This window comes from Mytilus trossulus, chromosome 10, assembly GCF_036588685.1.
Source record: "Mytilus trossulus isolate FHL-02 chromosome 10, PNRI_Mtr1.1.1.hap1, whole genome shotgun sequence".
NCBI lineage: Eukaryota > Metazoa > Mollusca > Bivalvia > Mytilida > Mytilidae > Mytilus > Mytilus trossulus.
In genome coordinates, this window is record NC_086382.1 from 77960355 (window position 1) to 77977311 (window position 16957).

The 16957-nt window shown below is 32.0% G+C and overlaps 1 protein-coding gene across 1 annotated transcript; it reads right to left on the reverse strand.

The window, feature by feature from the left end:
• Positions 1-6855: 6855 nt before the first annotated feature.
• On the reverse strand, positions 6856-12068 carry LOC134686662 (uncharacterized). The gene is made up of 5 exons (XM_063546336.1): positions 11973-12068; positions 9711-9796; positions 8774-8863; positions 7549-7563; positions 6856-7127 (listed from the first exon to the last, which is right to left on the reverse strand). Exons 2-5 carry the CDS (start codon positions 9730-9732, stop codon positions 6883-6885), a joined length of 372 nt encoding a protein of 123 aa, XP_063402406.1. The 5' UTR covers positions 9733-9796; positions 11973-12068; the 3' UTR covers positions 6856-6882.
• Positions 12069-16957: the final 4889 nt, after the last annotated feature.

A 16957-nucleotide genomic window follows, 5' to 3' on the forward strand; every position in this document is an offset into this window, starting at 1 on the left:
TTTTCATGGTTCATTGGTCAATGTATAGTTTTCTTGGTTAATGTTTAGTTTATTTGTCAGTTGTAATAAAGCTTTATATTAAGGACTATCAACATAATATCAATGATTATTAAAGGAGGCGAGACATTTCAGGATGTACACTGTTGTTATTTAACGAGTCTTATTCTTACGATAATTCTGATAAAGGCATTAGCAAGGCCTTCAACAATGAGTAAAAAACATAGTATCAAGTCTTCTATAAATGACATGACATGAAAAATGTGTAACAATTAAATTGAGAAAAGAAACAACATATTTTATAACAAAACAATCAACGAAAATCAATTATAAATCAACATTTAAAGGTCATATCAAATGGAAATACTTCATATAAAGACATTTTGCAAAATTCTAGACTTGACTCCTATGTATCATCATGGACCAATGAAATATATACTCAATTCCGAGTTTTATGATTTATGTAAGGAATCAACCAATATTTACAATATTATTATAAAAAAAGAATGGCCAACGTAGATACAAGTGTCTTGTCTTAGGGAGGGATAAATCCTACTCTGTAAAGGATCACTCTGAAAAAGAAAAAAAACTTCTGAAACTCACATTATCAAGATGCTTGAATTTTTATTGACAACATATTTGTTACGTTCGGAGGAGGTGAATTTCAACAGACTCGGCATTCCAATGGGCGCCAATTGTGCCCTTCTTCTTGCCGACTTATTTTTTTATTATTATGAGGCTGACTTCATATAGGAACTTCTAAGAAGCTAGCAATATCCTTTAACTCTACTTTCCGCTATCTAGATGGCGTTCTTTCACTAAACAATACAAAATTTGGTGACTATGTTGAACGCATTTATCCCATCGAACTAGAGATACAGGATGCAACATCTACAGTTAAGTCGGCTTCATATCTTGAAAGAGGGACGAAAGATACCAAAAGGGACAGTCAAACTCATAAATCGAAAATAAACTGAAAACGCCATGGCTAAAAATGAAAAAGACAAACAGACAAACAATAGTACACATGACACAACATAGAAAACCAAAGAATAATCAACACGAACCCCACCAAAAACCAGGGGGATCTTACATCTAGAAATTGACAATGAGTGTCGGTTGAAAACTAAATTTCACGACAAAAGAGATTATTTCAGCTTTCCAATTGTGAACTTTCAATTTTAAGTAGCAACATTCCAGCAGCACCTGCATACGGGGTATATATCTTCCAATTGATACGATATTCCCGTGCTTGCATTTCCTATCATGATTTTCTTGATAAAAGGTGGCTGCTCACAAGGAAGCTATTAAACCAAGTGTTTCAAATGGTGAAGTTGTAATCATCCCTTCGTAAAGTTTACGGACGCCATCACGAGTTGGTTGACCGTTATGGAATAACCGTTTCACAAATGATAACGGGTATGTTCCTCACGTCGTAACTGCAATCCCCTTCCCTTTCATGAATGTGACCTACCGAATTAGACTATTTACCGGATTTGTTATAACATAAGCGACACGATATAGCCTTTTTGTGCTAATGCGGCGTAAAGCAACCAAAAATCAATCAATGTTATAACATAAGCAACACGACGGGTGCCAGACGTGGAGCAGGATCTGCTTACCCTTCCGCAGAATCACCTAGTTTTTGATAAGGTTTGTGTTGCTTATTCTTTAGTGTTCTATGTTGTGTCATGTGTTCTATTGTTTGTCTTCTTTCATTTTTAGCCAGGCATTGTCAGTTAATTTATGATTTATGAGTTTGGCTGTCCCTCTGGTATCTTTCGTCCAGCATTTACAGTGTTTTTAAAGTACGATTATATGCTATGATATAAAAAAAATCCCCGGTAGTACACAATAGTTATCAAAAGTACCAGGATTATAATTCTATACGCCAGACGCGCAAGTCAGTCTTTACATACAAAAACAACAAAAAACGCAAAAAACAGCGCTTATATTTCTGTTCTTCATCTCAAAAGTCAAAGTACGGACTTTAAGTCATTTCAAAGTCATATGAAACGAGTGAGTGGTGAAAAATAATGTTTATCCAATTCTTGAACCAATGCATGTATATATCATAAACTAAGTCCTCTGTGCACGATTTTCTCAATTTTTACGCAAATAAATTGTATAATCGACAATTTGTTTTCTCTCTGTCTATGATGATTTAACAAATATGGCTACTCATTAAATGCCGTGTTTTGAAACCGAAGTTTACCGATTGTCACCTTAAAGTAAACAAATAACAAAAAGCATGGGTATTTAGCACGTGTTTAACATGTACAATCAGATACTTGTTTATTTTAATGACAGATCTATGCGTATTGCGATCACCGGATTTTTACGAGGAGGGTTACGCTCAGGTCACTATGCATACGGAAAATATGTCAGCGAATTGCTTCCTGGAAGGAAACAATTAACAATAGGTAAACTTCCTCTCAATGAGAACAAATTAAACAATTTTCTTCAGAAAAAAGTATGTGTATATAATTTGTATAATGAAAACTATCCATTAAGTTATAAAAAAACATATGCATATTTCTTTTTTTAATTTGAGGTTTCTTTTGACTTTAAGGGATGTTATTTAAAAGAGGCCGATCGTAAGCTTTTTATGAATAACAAGATACCCTTATTATATTTTTGTCGGGGAATGTGATCAAATTATTACATTTGTTTATTACAGAGATATACACCTGTTCATTTATAAACCTTGCATCTAACCCTAACCCGAACCCTAGCCCCCACCCTACCCTTAACCCTAAACCTGACCCTAACCCCAACCCTAACCCTGACTTTAACCTTACCCTGACCCTAACACATTTTTTAGCTCACCTGGCCCAAAGGCGTCCATCGTCCGTCGTCCGGCGTTAGCTTTTACAAAAATCGTCTCCTCTGAACCTACTGGCCACAATTATCAATGGGGTATTTAGTTTAAAAAATGTGTGGCGTGACCCTGCCAATTAACCAAGATGGCCGCCACAGCTAAAAATAGAACATAGGGGTAAAATACAGTTTTTGGCTTATAACTCAAAAACCAAAGCATTAAGAGCAAATCTGTAATGGGGTAAAATTGTTTATCAGATCAAGATCCATCTGCCCTGATATTTTCAGATGAATCGGACAACCCGTTGTTGGGTTGCTGCCCCTTAATTGGTAATTTTAAGGAAATTTTGTCTGTTTTCGCTTATTATCTTGACAATTATTATAGATAGGAATAAACTACAAACAGCAGTAATGTTCAACAAAGTAAGATCTGCAAACAGGTCAACATGATCAAAATGGTCTGTTGACCCCTTAAAGAGTAATTGCCTTTAATAGTCATTTTTTACCAATTTTTCGTAAATTTTGCAATCTTTTACAATAATCTTCTCCTCTGAAACTACTGGGCCAAATTAAACCAAACTTGGCCACAATCATTATTGGGGTATTTAGTTTAAAACATGTGTAGCGTGACCCCGCCAATCAACCAAGATGGCCGCCACAGCTAAAGATAGAACATAGGGGTAAAATGCAGTTTTTGGCTTATAACTCAAAAACCAAAGCATTTAGAGCAATCTGATAGGGGTTAATAGTGTTTATCAGGTCAAAATCTATCTGCTCTACAATTTGTAGATGAATTGGACAACTGGTTGATAGGTTGCTGCCCCTGAATTGGTAATTTTAAGGAAATTTTGCTGTTTTTTGTTATTATCTTGAATATTATTATAGATAGAGATAAACTGTAAACAGCAATAATTTACAGCAAAGAAAGACCTAAAAATAGGTCAACATGACCAAAATGGTCAGTTGACCCCCTAAGGAGTTATTGCCTTTTATAGTCAATTTTAATCATTTTTCATAAAATTTGTATATTTTTACTAAAATTTTCCACTGAAACTACTGGGCTAATCATTATAGATAGGGATTATTGTACACAGCAAGAATGTTCAGTAAAGTAAGAGTTACAAACACATCACCATCACCAAAACACAATTTTGTCATGGATCCATCATTGTTGAATATTCACATAGACCAAGTTGGGGTTTGCCCTAAAATGACCAACATGACGGGTGCAATACGTGGAGCAGGATTAACTCATATTTCCAGAGCACCTGAGTCCCCCCTTGATTTTGTTGGGGTTCGTGTTGCTTAAACTAAGGTTTTCTATGTTGTATGAAAATGAAATTAGCCCAGAAGTCAACACTTCGGTGTCGACATGAATATGATGTGGTCATTTTTATAAATTTCCTGTTTACAAAACTTTGAATTTTTCGAGAAACTAAGGATTTCTTACCCCAGGCATAGATTACCTTAGTCGTATTTGGCACAATTGTTTGGAATTTTAAACCATCAATGCTCTTCAGCTTTGTACTTGTTTGGCGTTATAAATATTTTGATATACGCATCACTGATGAGTCTTGTGTAGACGAAACGCTCGTCTGGCGTACTAAATTATAATCCTGGTACCTTTGATAACTCTTTACACTACTGGGTCGATGCCACTGCTGATTGACGTTTAATTCGTCCCCGAGGGTATCACCAGTCCAGTAGTCAACAGTTCGGGGTTGACATGAATATCAATGATGTGGTCATTTTCATAAATTTCCTGTTCACAAAACTTTGAATTTTTCGATAATCTAAGGATCTTCTTATCCCAGGCATATATGTGCCGTATTTGGCACAACTTTTTGGAACTTTGGATTCTCAATGCTCTTCAGCTTTGTACTTGTTTGGCTTTATAAATATTTTGATATGAGCGTCCGTGATGAGTCTTGTGTAGACGAAACGCGCGTCTGGCGTACTAAATTATAATCCTGGTACTTTTGCCAACTATTTAAACTTAGTTTTTCTATGTTGTATGAAAAAGAAAATGTGGTATGACTGCCAATGAGACAACTCTCCACAAGAGACCAAAGGACTGAAATTAACAACTATGTTACCCTACAGCCTTCTATGTGTGCCTTTTTCTTTTTAGCCAGTTGTCAGTATATTTTCGGGTCATCATTTCAAGTATCCATCTTGACTAAGTACCTATCGCCCCTCCTTTATAGTTGGTTGGTGTTGTTTTTTTTGTGTATAACTTTCTGTTGTGATCCCTTCCCAACAACACTGGTTGTATTAAGCGCAAACGTTTGTTATTCATTTCGTGTACATTGAAATGGTTCAAGTTGGAAATGGTTGTACTGTTTGTGCTTTAACGAATAATGTAAAATTATGGATATGTACAGTGATGTTGTATGTTTGCCAATGAAACAGCAATCAACCTCAGTTCAAACGAAGTGAATGCTTCGAAGGTATAGGTAAACTTATCAATCATATCATTTACTTCACTTTAATTATCACTTAATATAAATGTTCCGGACCATATGAGTATTGGGACCATACGCGTATGGTCATGACCATATGCGGATATTCATGTGGTCCGACCATGCGCGTATGGTCGGACCATATGATTATAATACTCGTTTGGTTATCAACAAGTCGGACAATATGAGTATTTGGACTATATAGTTATTTTGTTTTTAAATTTCATTATAAAAGTTTCCTTTATATAAAAACTTTTTCCGAACAAACAATGAATGTTTTCTATGTTGTGTCATGTGTACTATTGTTTTTCTGTTTGTCTTTTTCATTTGTAGCCATGGCGTTGTCAGTTTGTTTTAGATTTATGAGTTTGACTTCCCTTTGGTATCTTTCGTCCCTCTTTTAAATAGCAATGCATTATTTTTATAATTCAAGTACTACGTACAAATTAAATATAGATGCTCATCGCTAATTACATCTTGCGGGAAGGCTTGGTTGGCATTTACTTTCACACGATAGCATAGTTTTTTTCCATTTGCAAGTCTTGGTTGTGCACGATCCTTTTTATCTACACCTTTTGCTTGCGAGTGAAAAGCTATCCTTTTTGTAGCTGCGTACAGGGATACCGAGGTCTTTAACCGTTCCGATATGTGTACGTTTTTGTTTAAGAAGCTCAAGATCTCAAATATCGTACCATGACTGCAATACACTATTTTCAGAAGACATCTTAAAAAACTATATTACTTTCCAGTGATTTCTTGTGTAACGGTTCATTAAGAAATATTTGGAGTTTAGGCTTTAAGTCGACATTTTGCCAGTCACTTGTAATAACAAATCGGTATATGATCATCGGTATAAAATGTGTTTATTATAGTTTTGACAAGTAAGTTAAATTAACTTTGTGAAACATGTAATTTTTATTTAACTAATCTATTTATAATAACATAATAATAAAATTACCTATAGGAATGCGTCTTTTTAATGAACTAGATATAAAGAGTTTAGAAGTATTAAAAGAGTGTAAATTACCCCGACCATACGCGTACGGTCGGACCATATGAGTATATACTCACATGGTCATGACCATACGCGTATGGTCCAGATACTCATATGATCCGGAACATAGGCATGTTACTTTCACGTTTATTTGACTTTTTTGTTGGTCATCGTATTCCTACAGTGTTGGGTTACTTTTTCGTCCCTTTTCAGTTCATGGATTTTAGCGTTCCTTATGAAAGACTACACAAAAAGGCCGTTTGGACACACAAAAATCAATAACAGGATATTTTCATTAACATAAATTATTTGGTGTAATGTACGGACTGTGAACACGATTAAAGACTATTTACTAAAAGAAAGAGAAGGCTCCAGAGAGTAACTCGATTGAAAAGTGACAAAACTGTGAAATCAAATAATTTTTATTTGTCTTCTTTGAATCCACATATTTGGATTTGTTATGAACTATGTCGCTATATGATGACACTAAGGATGTCGGTGATATCTCATGTCACTATATGATGACACTTAAGATGTCGATGATTTCTCATGTCACTATATGATGAAACTAAAGATGTCGGTGATTTCTCATGTCACTATATGATGACACTAAGGATGTCGGTGATTTCTCTTCCTGCAATGACTGCGGTAGACACGAGTCGCTGTCTTTGCTTCAGAAGTACTTGTAGGCACACTAGTTGTTAGTTCAGGCGTGGTTGTTGTTGGTTCGGATGGGGTTGGTGTAGGAATTGGACATCCAGAACCTTTAGGGATGACGTCATTCGCACTACATGCTTTACCAGGTGAGGGGCACATTGAAGGTATATCACAGGAACGAGACGGTGGGGGCAAGGCTGAAAACATATTCAAATTATTGATATTTCGGTAATGTGTTCATTACCTTTTTTTGCCACAAGTAATTATGTCAGCAACTCATGTGAACAGTATGAAATACTATGTGTTTTTTTTTAATATGTTACAAGTTTTGATCGAACTGAATATTTAATTACATTTCGAGGAATTTTTCATGTATAATAAAAATTCTTTTTCTGATTCTTTTTGGGGATTGTGCTCACACTTACACATGCCACAATTGCATTGACAGACATCTACACGTATAATTATGTCCTTTGTTGTTAAAACAATAAAGCTTATTTCAAAACTGTCAATGAAACTGGCGAATACACAAGGTGATGAGTGATTTTAGTTGGGTATTGTGTAACGTTTGGTCGTCTAAATTTATGAATTGAAACAGAAATGCCTAGATATACTTACCAGGTGATCCCAAAACTGCAAAGTAAAACAATGATCATTATACAAAAATACAAAGACAACAAGATACCAGGGGTATCATTCAGCCAAACAACGATCATTATACAAAGATAACAAGATACCAGGGGTATTACTTAGCCAAATAATGATTATTATATAAAGATACAAAGATAACAAGATACCAGGATTGATATGTTCTGGTGATCCTTTTCCGACTCTTCAGAATTCAAGAGTCTTACCCAAATTTAAGTGAATTATACGGTCTTCAAAGTACCGTGTCGATTCCTGACATCACTAAAGAGCCATTTATTTTCTAAAATATTGTGTTAATGTTTTCACTTTTGTTTGCGTTAATTCATCTTTTCCACAAGTTTATTGTTTTCTGTTTGGTATTTAATATAATTAAAATTTTGTTACATCTTGTGATCTGTTTATTTGGCAATGCCAGTTGACATCCGGTTTCGTCCTGCTAGTCAAATGCGTTTTGTTAAAATATACTTTTTCATTTTCTTAGTCTGTTGGAAATGTTGTGTGTGTTGTATTCGAACCCCTCTACCTAGAAATTTGTTTTGGATTCACACGTTTAAAAAATATCAAACTCAATCTTAGGTTTTAACGTTGTTTTCAATTTAGACTTGTTCATATATAAACATGACGGATGTCATTTGTTGAGCAGTATATGTGTACCTTTTCGGAGCACCTGATATCATTCTTATTCTTCGTTTTTTCAGTCGTTAGTACTTCTATTTTGTGTGTAATGATTATATGTCTATTTATCTTGTTCTTATCAACCATGGTGTTGTCAGTTTATTTTCGATTAATGAATTTGAAAGTCTCTTTGGTATCTTTCACGACTCTTTTTCAATATACTATGTACACATCTATCCCAGATAAATCTTTGTAAAAGGAGAATCTAAAAATATAAGTTCAGAGCGTAGGCTTAATTAAGAAGTTTAAAAGGAAATTTTATATGATGCTAGTGTTTTACACTCATGAATAAAACCAGTTCGTTTAATGAAATATATGAGGTATTCAAGTGTACTGAAAAGTTATTTAAACAAGCATTGATATTATATGTGTTCAGACTTAACATGCATCGCTTCGATTGATGCATCACAATTTCTTATCTTCAACGGTATTGTTTATAAAACAAAAGAAATTTCAATATACAAAGGATGCATGCTATGTTGTGTTATAGAATGAACAGATTTTAAATATATATCCTTACCTTTAACTACCAAAGTGGCAATTGGCATTTTACAGACTGCACATATATCTGTAAATTCTCCCGTTTTGTTGGCAAACGTTTTGATTCCGTCTAAACGATAAAGAACATTTAGTTATGGAGTGCTTAATGCATTTATAATATTATATACTTTGTAGTAAATACGGATAAATTGTATGTGTCATACAACTATTGACAAGCGTGCTGTATCAGCCACCATGATGATATCATATCAACACGGTGGGAAAGGCTTGATCACACCCTTAATCTGTTTGACGTCACGTCATCGATTGCAGTCACTGTTGCAAAGGCTTTATCAAATCCCTAATCTGTATTACGTCATGTCAAACCTATAATCTGTATGACGTCATTTCAAACCTCCTTATCTGTATGACGTCATGTCACATAAAAAACATCTACTTGAGGTTTATGTTATATAATAAAGTGTATATGATATGTTTTTTTTCAATATCACACACTGCATCAACCCTCAATCATTTCTGGGGTTAATACGGATGCGATATTGAAAAAGCCATATGATATTCTCTATTAATATCACAGTTGTAATATTGTTATTGCTGTCTAAACGAATATCATAGCTAGTTCGGGATTGAAGTAAAAGACCCAGGTCGGTTGTTGAAAAGGAGACGTTAATTCCAGTTATTTTTGAAATATTGGGCTTGCGTCTTATTGACGTGGCATCTTCAATTGTTATCCCTGTGGCGCAATAAAAAAACTCGAACGATGTTTGTAAAAATGTACATTACGTCATAACTGCTGATACTTGGTAGGTCGAATCACAAAAAAAAAACATGTAACGAATTGTATCGAATTGTATTTGAATGTTTGTATTGATATCATAAACAAATAAGACAAGGTATAGAAATGCCAGAAACATTCTTACAAAGTGTACTGAGTTCATTACAAAGTTACAACTTACCACTTGCTCCAAATGTAAACATTAAAGGAGCACTTTGAAGATTGTAAAAGATCGGGAAACATGCGAAGTTGTCAGAACCCTGTACTCTGAAAAAGTAAAAATATCAATTTGATTCGCAGCTAAAGATCAATATACAATCATTTCTTTTCCGAAAGATCACTTGCATACCATTTCAATTAATATCATCATTTGTTTAAAGGGGTACCATGCTCTTCAATGCTCTTCAACTTTGTACTTGTTTGGCTTTTCCACCATTTTCTACATTTGAAAATGCCTGTACCAAGTCAGGAATATGACAGTTCTTGTCCATTCGTTTTTGATGCGTTTTGTTTTTTGATTTTGCCATGTGATTATGGACTTTCCAAATTGATTTTCCTCTGAGTTCAGTATTTTTGTGATTTTACTTTTTTTTATAAATATTGTGATATGAGCGTGACTGATGAGTCTTATGTAGACGGAAGGCGCGTCTGGCGTACTAAATTATAATCCAGGTTCTTTTGATAACTATTTGACTCAAAAAGATTTGACTTATTCGAATCATTTTTGTCCTTTCACTATTTGACCGAAATATTTAAGTTAAAGTAACTCCCTTAGGTGTTTTGTACTCCCTTTTTTTTCTAACATATATATCCAAGTCAAAAAGTGTTGATGATTTAAATCCCGCACATAGGGAAATCTTCAATTAACATATTATTCTCTCAAAAAATACAGAATGATATCATCATAGAGAAATCTTCAATAACAAACATTATTCTCTCAACCAATGCATAGTGATATCATCTGAGGGAAATCTTCAATAACATACATTATTCTCTCAAACAATGCATAGTGATATCATCATAGGAATATCTTAAATAACATACATTATTCTCTCAAACAATGCATAGTGATATCATCATAGGAAAATCTTAAATAACAAACATTATTCTCTCAAACAATGCATAGTGATATCATCATAGGAAAATCTTAAATAACATACATTATTCTCTCAAACAATGCATAGTGATATCATCTGAGGGAAATCTTCAATAACATACATTATTCTCTCAACCAATGCATAGTGATATCATCTGAGGGAAATCTTCAATAACATACATTATTCTCTCAAACAATGCATAGTGATATCATCTGAGGGAAATCTTCAATAACATACATTATTCTCTCAAACAATGCATAGTGATATCATCATAGGAATATCTTAAATAACATACATTATTCTCTCAACCAATGCATAGTGATATCATCTGAGGGAAATCTTCAATAACATACATTATTCTCTCAAACAATGCATAGTGATATCATCATAGGAATATCTTAAATAACATACATTATTCTCTCAAACAATGCATAGTGATATCATCATAGGAAAATCTTAAATAACATACATTATTCTCTCAAACAATGCATAGTGATATCATCATAGGAAAATCTTCAATAACAAACATTATTCTCTCAAACAATGCATAGTTATATCATCTGAGGAAAATCTTAAATAACAAACATTATTCTCTTCAACAATACAAAATGATATCAGCATAGGGAAATCTACAATAACAAACATTATTCTCTCAAACAATACATAGTGATATCATCTGAGGAAATCGTCAATAAAAACATTATTCTCTCCAACAATGCATAGTGTTATCATCTAAGGGAAATCTGCAATAACATACATCATTCTCGCAAACAATACATAGTGATATCATCTGAGGGAAATCTTCAATAACACACATATCTCTCAAACAATACATAGTGATATCATCATAGGAATATACTACTAAAGTAATGAGCATTAGGAAAATAACAATTATATTTGAGGTTCCAATGATGCTACACTAGATTCTGAATTCGACAAGTATTCTTTATTCGACAGTTATTTCTAATTGACAACTATTCTTAGTTCTACAATTGATATTTCCATATTGGTGCTAGATTTCAAATTCTAAAACAACTACAATTATTAATGTAAAAGAGAAAAAACCCAGCCAAATTGAGAAAGCTAGTACTATGCATCAGGGAGAGATGTTCTATGATTCCAAAATCAATTACCTAAATTTAAAACAACACATTCAATGCAAGGGTTTCCATAGTTGTATGCAATACAAGAAATTGGCTTAATAAATGGTGATATCCTCAGAAACTAACAATCAACTTGCCCTGGTATCGACATATTTCATGATTATGTTTTTTTTTCTGTTTTCAGAATTTTAAAGATTGAGTGAGTCTTTTATTTATGTTAAAGAACTGTAAGTAATAACATACCGGACAACAAGGAAGCGTTCTGTTATTTGATGACACAGAACTGTTAATCCGTCGTGTTGTGTATATGTTTGGCAATCAGTGTTAAACTGCCAATTCCCAACATGTATATTAGAAATAGAAACTGAAAATGTTTGGTTCGACCATGGACTTGGAAAGGTACATGGAAATTCCGTCACAGCTGAAATGAAGGAAGAATTATCAAACGCAATGTGATTGTAAAGAAAGTATCTGAATACAAAATATTCGGTGTATTATCTATCTTCACTAGGAACATCATCATGCTAATAATAAGAATATGGACATCATAATATGGGATTCGGCAATAGATATTATCAAGAAAACTCCAACTTAGCTCTATCCAAATGCATTTTATTAGAGAAATTATCAAATTTAGGTGAAATAAAATACAAAAACAAGTTAATCTTAATTTTACAGAATATTTCCGATCTAGTATGATATGAAGCTAATATAAGTGTTAATCCAACAACTCTAGATAACGTATATGATCCAAGTATAAAATTATCTAATCTGTCAAATTTCGATTTCAGTATTAACAGCTATTACGAAAACCTCTAGATCACTGTAGAAGAAAAACTTTTCAATGATGTTTATTTAAGCTTTCTATAAAATCCAATTCTACGTAGAAGTTAAAAGCACATTTGGGGGGGGGGGGGGGGGGGGTTAACCCGCTTCTTCGGATCGAAGGTTTTGCATCTTATTAACATTTTAACAGCCAATCTATTTTTCCTCCTGAAACCATATTTTTCTAAACACACATCAATACATTTTTGGTCCGCAAAGTCGAATACCTTTTGTTGCCCAAAAGCAATAATTGACCCGTCCTCGCCCTCAATTCTAAAAAAAACCCATTTTGTTTTGCAATTTACTTCATTATAAACGTGTTTTAAAATTCTGTCACATCCCTTACACACCGTTCTGATGTAAAAAAAAAATCAAAACATTCTAAACAATCAACAAGATGCTTGAACAAATATTTTACCTCGGAATTCTCAGTAACGTTTGACTTACACTGACAGCTAAATATCGTCTATTTATATTAATTTTATATAAAAATATATTCAAAACGTTCAACATTTGTTTTCAGTTAAACACATTGTATTACATACGGTTCTTTACCAGGGACGTACTCATGATAATGATAAGACTATGGGCATATAAATGATATTGTATTCGGTAACGGACCTGATAATGATAAGAATATGGACATAATGATAAGAATATGGACATAATGATAAGAATATGGACATAATGATAAGAATATGGACATAATGAAAGGAATATGGACATAATGATATTGTATTCGGCAATAGCCATGATAATAATTAGAATATGGACATAATGATATTGTATTCGGCAATAGCCATGATATTAATTAGAATATGGACATAATGATATTGTATTCGGTAACAGACATGATAATGATAAGAATATGGATATAACGATATTGTATTCATCAATAGACATGATTATGATAAGAATATGGACATAATGATATTGTATTCATCAATAGACATGATAATGATAAGAATATGAATATAATGATATTGTACTCATCAATAGACATGATAATGATAAGAATATGAATATAATGATATTGTATTCATCAATAGACATGATAATGATAAGAATATGAATATAATGATATTGTATTCATCAATAGACATGATAATGATAAGAATATGGATATAATGATATTGTATTATTCAAAAGACATGATAATAATAAGAATGTTGACATAATGATATTGTATTCGACAATAGACATGATAATAATAAGAATATGGATATAATGATAAGAATATAGATATAACGATATTGTATTCGGCAATAGACATAATAATAATAAGAATAAGAATATAACGATATTGTATTCGGCAATAGACATGATAATAATAAGAATATGGACATAATGATATTGTATTCGTAAATAGACATGATAATGATGAGAATAAGGATAGAATGATATTGTATTCGGTAATAGACATGATAATGATGAGAATAAGGATAGAATGATATTGTATTCGGCTATAGACATGATAATGAGAAGAATATGGATAGAACGATATTGTATTCGGCAATAGACATGATAATGATAAGAATATGGATATAATGATATTGTATTCGGCAATAGACATACTAATAATAAGAATATTGACATTATGATATTGTATTCGGCAATAGACATGATTATGATAAGAATATGGATAAAATGATATTGTATTCATCAATAGACATGATAATGGTAAGAATATTGACATAATGATATTGTATTCGGCAATAGACATGATAATTATAAGAATATGGATATAATGATATTGTATTCGGCAATAGACATGATAATGAGAAGAATATGGATATAATGATATTGTATTCGGCAATAGACATGATGATGAGAAGAATATGGATATAATGATATTGTATTCGGCAATAGACATGATAATAATAAGAATATGGATAAAATGATATTGTATTCGGTAATAGACATGATAATGATATAAAAATATGGACATACTGATAAGAATATGGATATAACGATACTGTATTCGGTAAAAGACATGATAATGATAAGAATAGGGATAAAACTATATTGTATTCGGTAATAGACATGATAATGATAAGAATATGGATATAATGATATTGTATTCGGCAATAGGCATGATAATGATAAGAATATGGACATAATGGTGTTGTATTCGGTAATAGACATGCTAATGAGAACAATATGGATAAAATGATATTGTATTCGGTAATTGACATGCTAATAATAAGAATATGGATATAATGATATTGTATTCGGCAATAGACATGATAATGAGAAGAATATGGATAAAATGATATTGTATTCGGTAATAGACATGATAATGATATAAGAATATGGACATAATGATAAGAATATGGATATAATGATATTGTATTCGGTAATAGACATGATAATGATATAAGAATATGGACATAATGATAAGAATATGGATATAATGATATTGTATTCGGTAATATAATAGACATGATAATGATAAGAATATGGATAAAATGATATTGTATTCGGTAATAGACATGATAATGATATAAGAACATGGACATAATGATAAGAATATGGATATACTGATATTGTATTCGGTAATATGATAGACATGATAATGAGAAGAATATGGATAAAATGATATTGTATTCGGTAATATAATAGACATAATATTGATGAGAATAAGGATAGAATGATATTGTATTCGGTAATAGACATGCTAATAATAAGAATATGGATATAATGATATTGTATTCGGCAATAGACATGATAATGATAAGAATATGGATATAATGATATTGTATTCGGTAATAGACATGATTATGATAAAAATATTGATATAATGATATTGTATTCATCAAAAGACATGATAATGATAAGAATATGGATAAATGATATTGTATTCGGCAATAGACATGCTAATGATAAGAATATGAATATAATGATATTGTATTCGGTAATAGACATGATAATGAGAAGAATATGGATAAAATGATATTGTATTCGGCAATAGACATTATAATGATAAGAATATGGATATAATGATATTGTATTCGGCAATAGACATGATAATGATAAGAATATGGATAAAATTATATTGTATTCGGCAATAGACATTATAATGATAAGAATATGGACATAATGATAAGAATATGGATATAACGATATTGTATTCGGCAATAGACATGATAATAAAAAGAATATGGATATAATGAAATTGTATTCAGCAATATACATGATGTTAATAAGAATATAGATATAACGATATTGTATTCGGCAATAGACGTGATAATGATAAGAATATGGACATAATGATATCGTATTCGGCAATAGACATGATAATAAAAAGAATATCGATATAAGGAAATTGTAATCAGCAATATACATGATGTTAATAAGAATATAGATATAATGATTTTGTATTCGGTAATAGACATGATGATAATAAGAATATAGATATAAATGATATTGTATTCGGCAATAGACATGATGTTAATAAGAATATGGATATAATGATTTTTTATTCGGCAATAGACATGATAATAATAAGAAAAAAGTAAAATCATAAAAATACTGAACTCCGAGGAAATTTCAAAAAGGAAAGTCCCCAATTAAATGGCAAAATCGAAGTTCAAACACATCAAACGAATGGATAACAACTGTCATATTCCTGACTTGGTACAGGCATTTTCTTCTGTAGAAAATGATGGATTGAACCTAGTTTTATAGCCAGCTCAATCTCTTACTTGTATGACAGTCGCATTAAATTCCATTATATTGTCAACGATGCGTGAACAATAGAATATGGACATACTGATTTTGTATTCGGCAATAGACATGACAATAATAAAAATATGGACATAAGGATATTGTATTCGGCAATAGACATGATGAAAAACATTCCAACAGAGCTGTATCCAAAAGCAGTTTGTCAGAGAAATTAACAAATTAGGTAAGAAAAGTATACATACAAATATGATCAGATAATAATTCTTCTCCTCACCCTAATTGTACAGAATATTGTCAATCTAGTATGATATTTAGTTAATAAAAGTGTTAATCCCACAACTCCAGATAACTTAAGTGTTCTATGTATAAAATTATCATATCTGTCAAATTTCAATGTCAGTATATGCAGCTATCCCGAAAACCATAAGAACGCCGTAGACAAAAAACTTCGAGAAAACATTTAAACGGAGACTTCTAGAATACGAAATAAAATTACAATATCCCGTTTCTTCGGATCGAGTTATTTGCACTTTGTTAACATTTAAACAGCCCCTCTTTATTTCATTCTGAACCAACTTATATTTTTTGCTAAACACCCATCAATTCATTTTTGGTCTGCAATGTCGAATACCTCTTGTTGCCCGAAGCATTAAGTGACACAATCTTCAATTTTGAAAAGTCCATTTAGTTTTGTAATTTATTTTACTCACCGTTCT

What these genes read in the sequence shown, in the direction of transcription:
- LOC134686662 (XM_063546336.1), bottom strand. Translation starts at nt 9,732, where the DNA reads ATGTTTACATTTGGAGCAAGTG. An exon ending in GTTTACATTTGGAGCAAGTG is followed by an intron (nt 8,864 to 9,710) that starts GTAAGTTGTAAC and finishes TTTATCGTTTAG; the next exon opens with ACGGAATCAAAACGTTTGCC.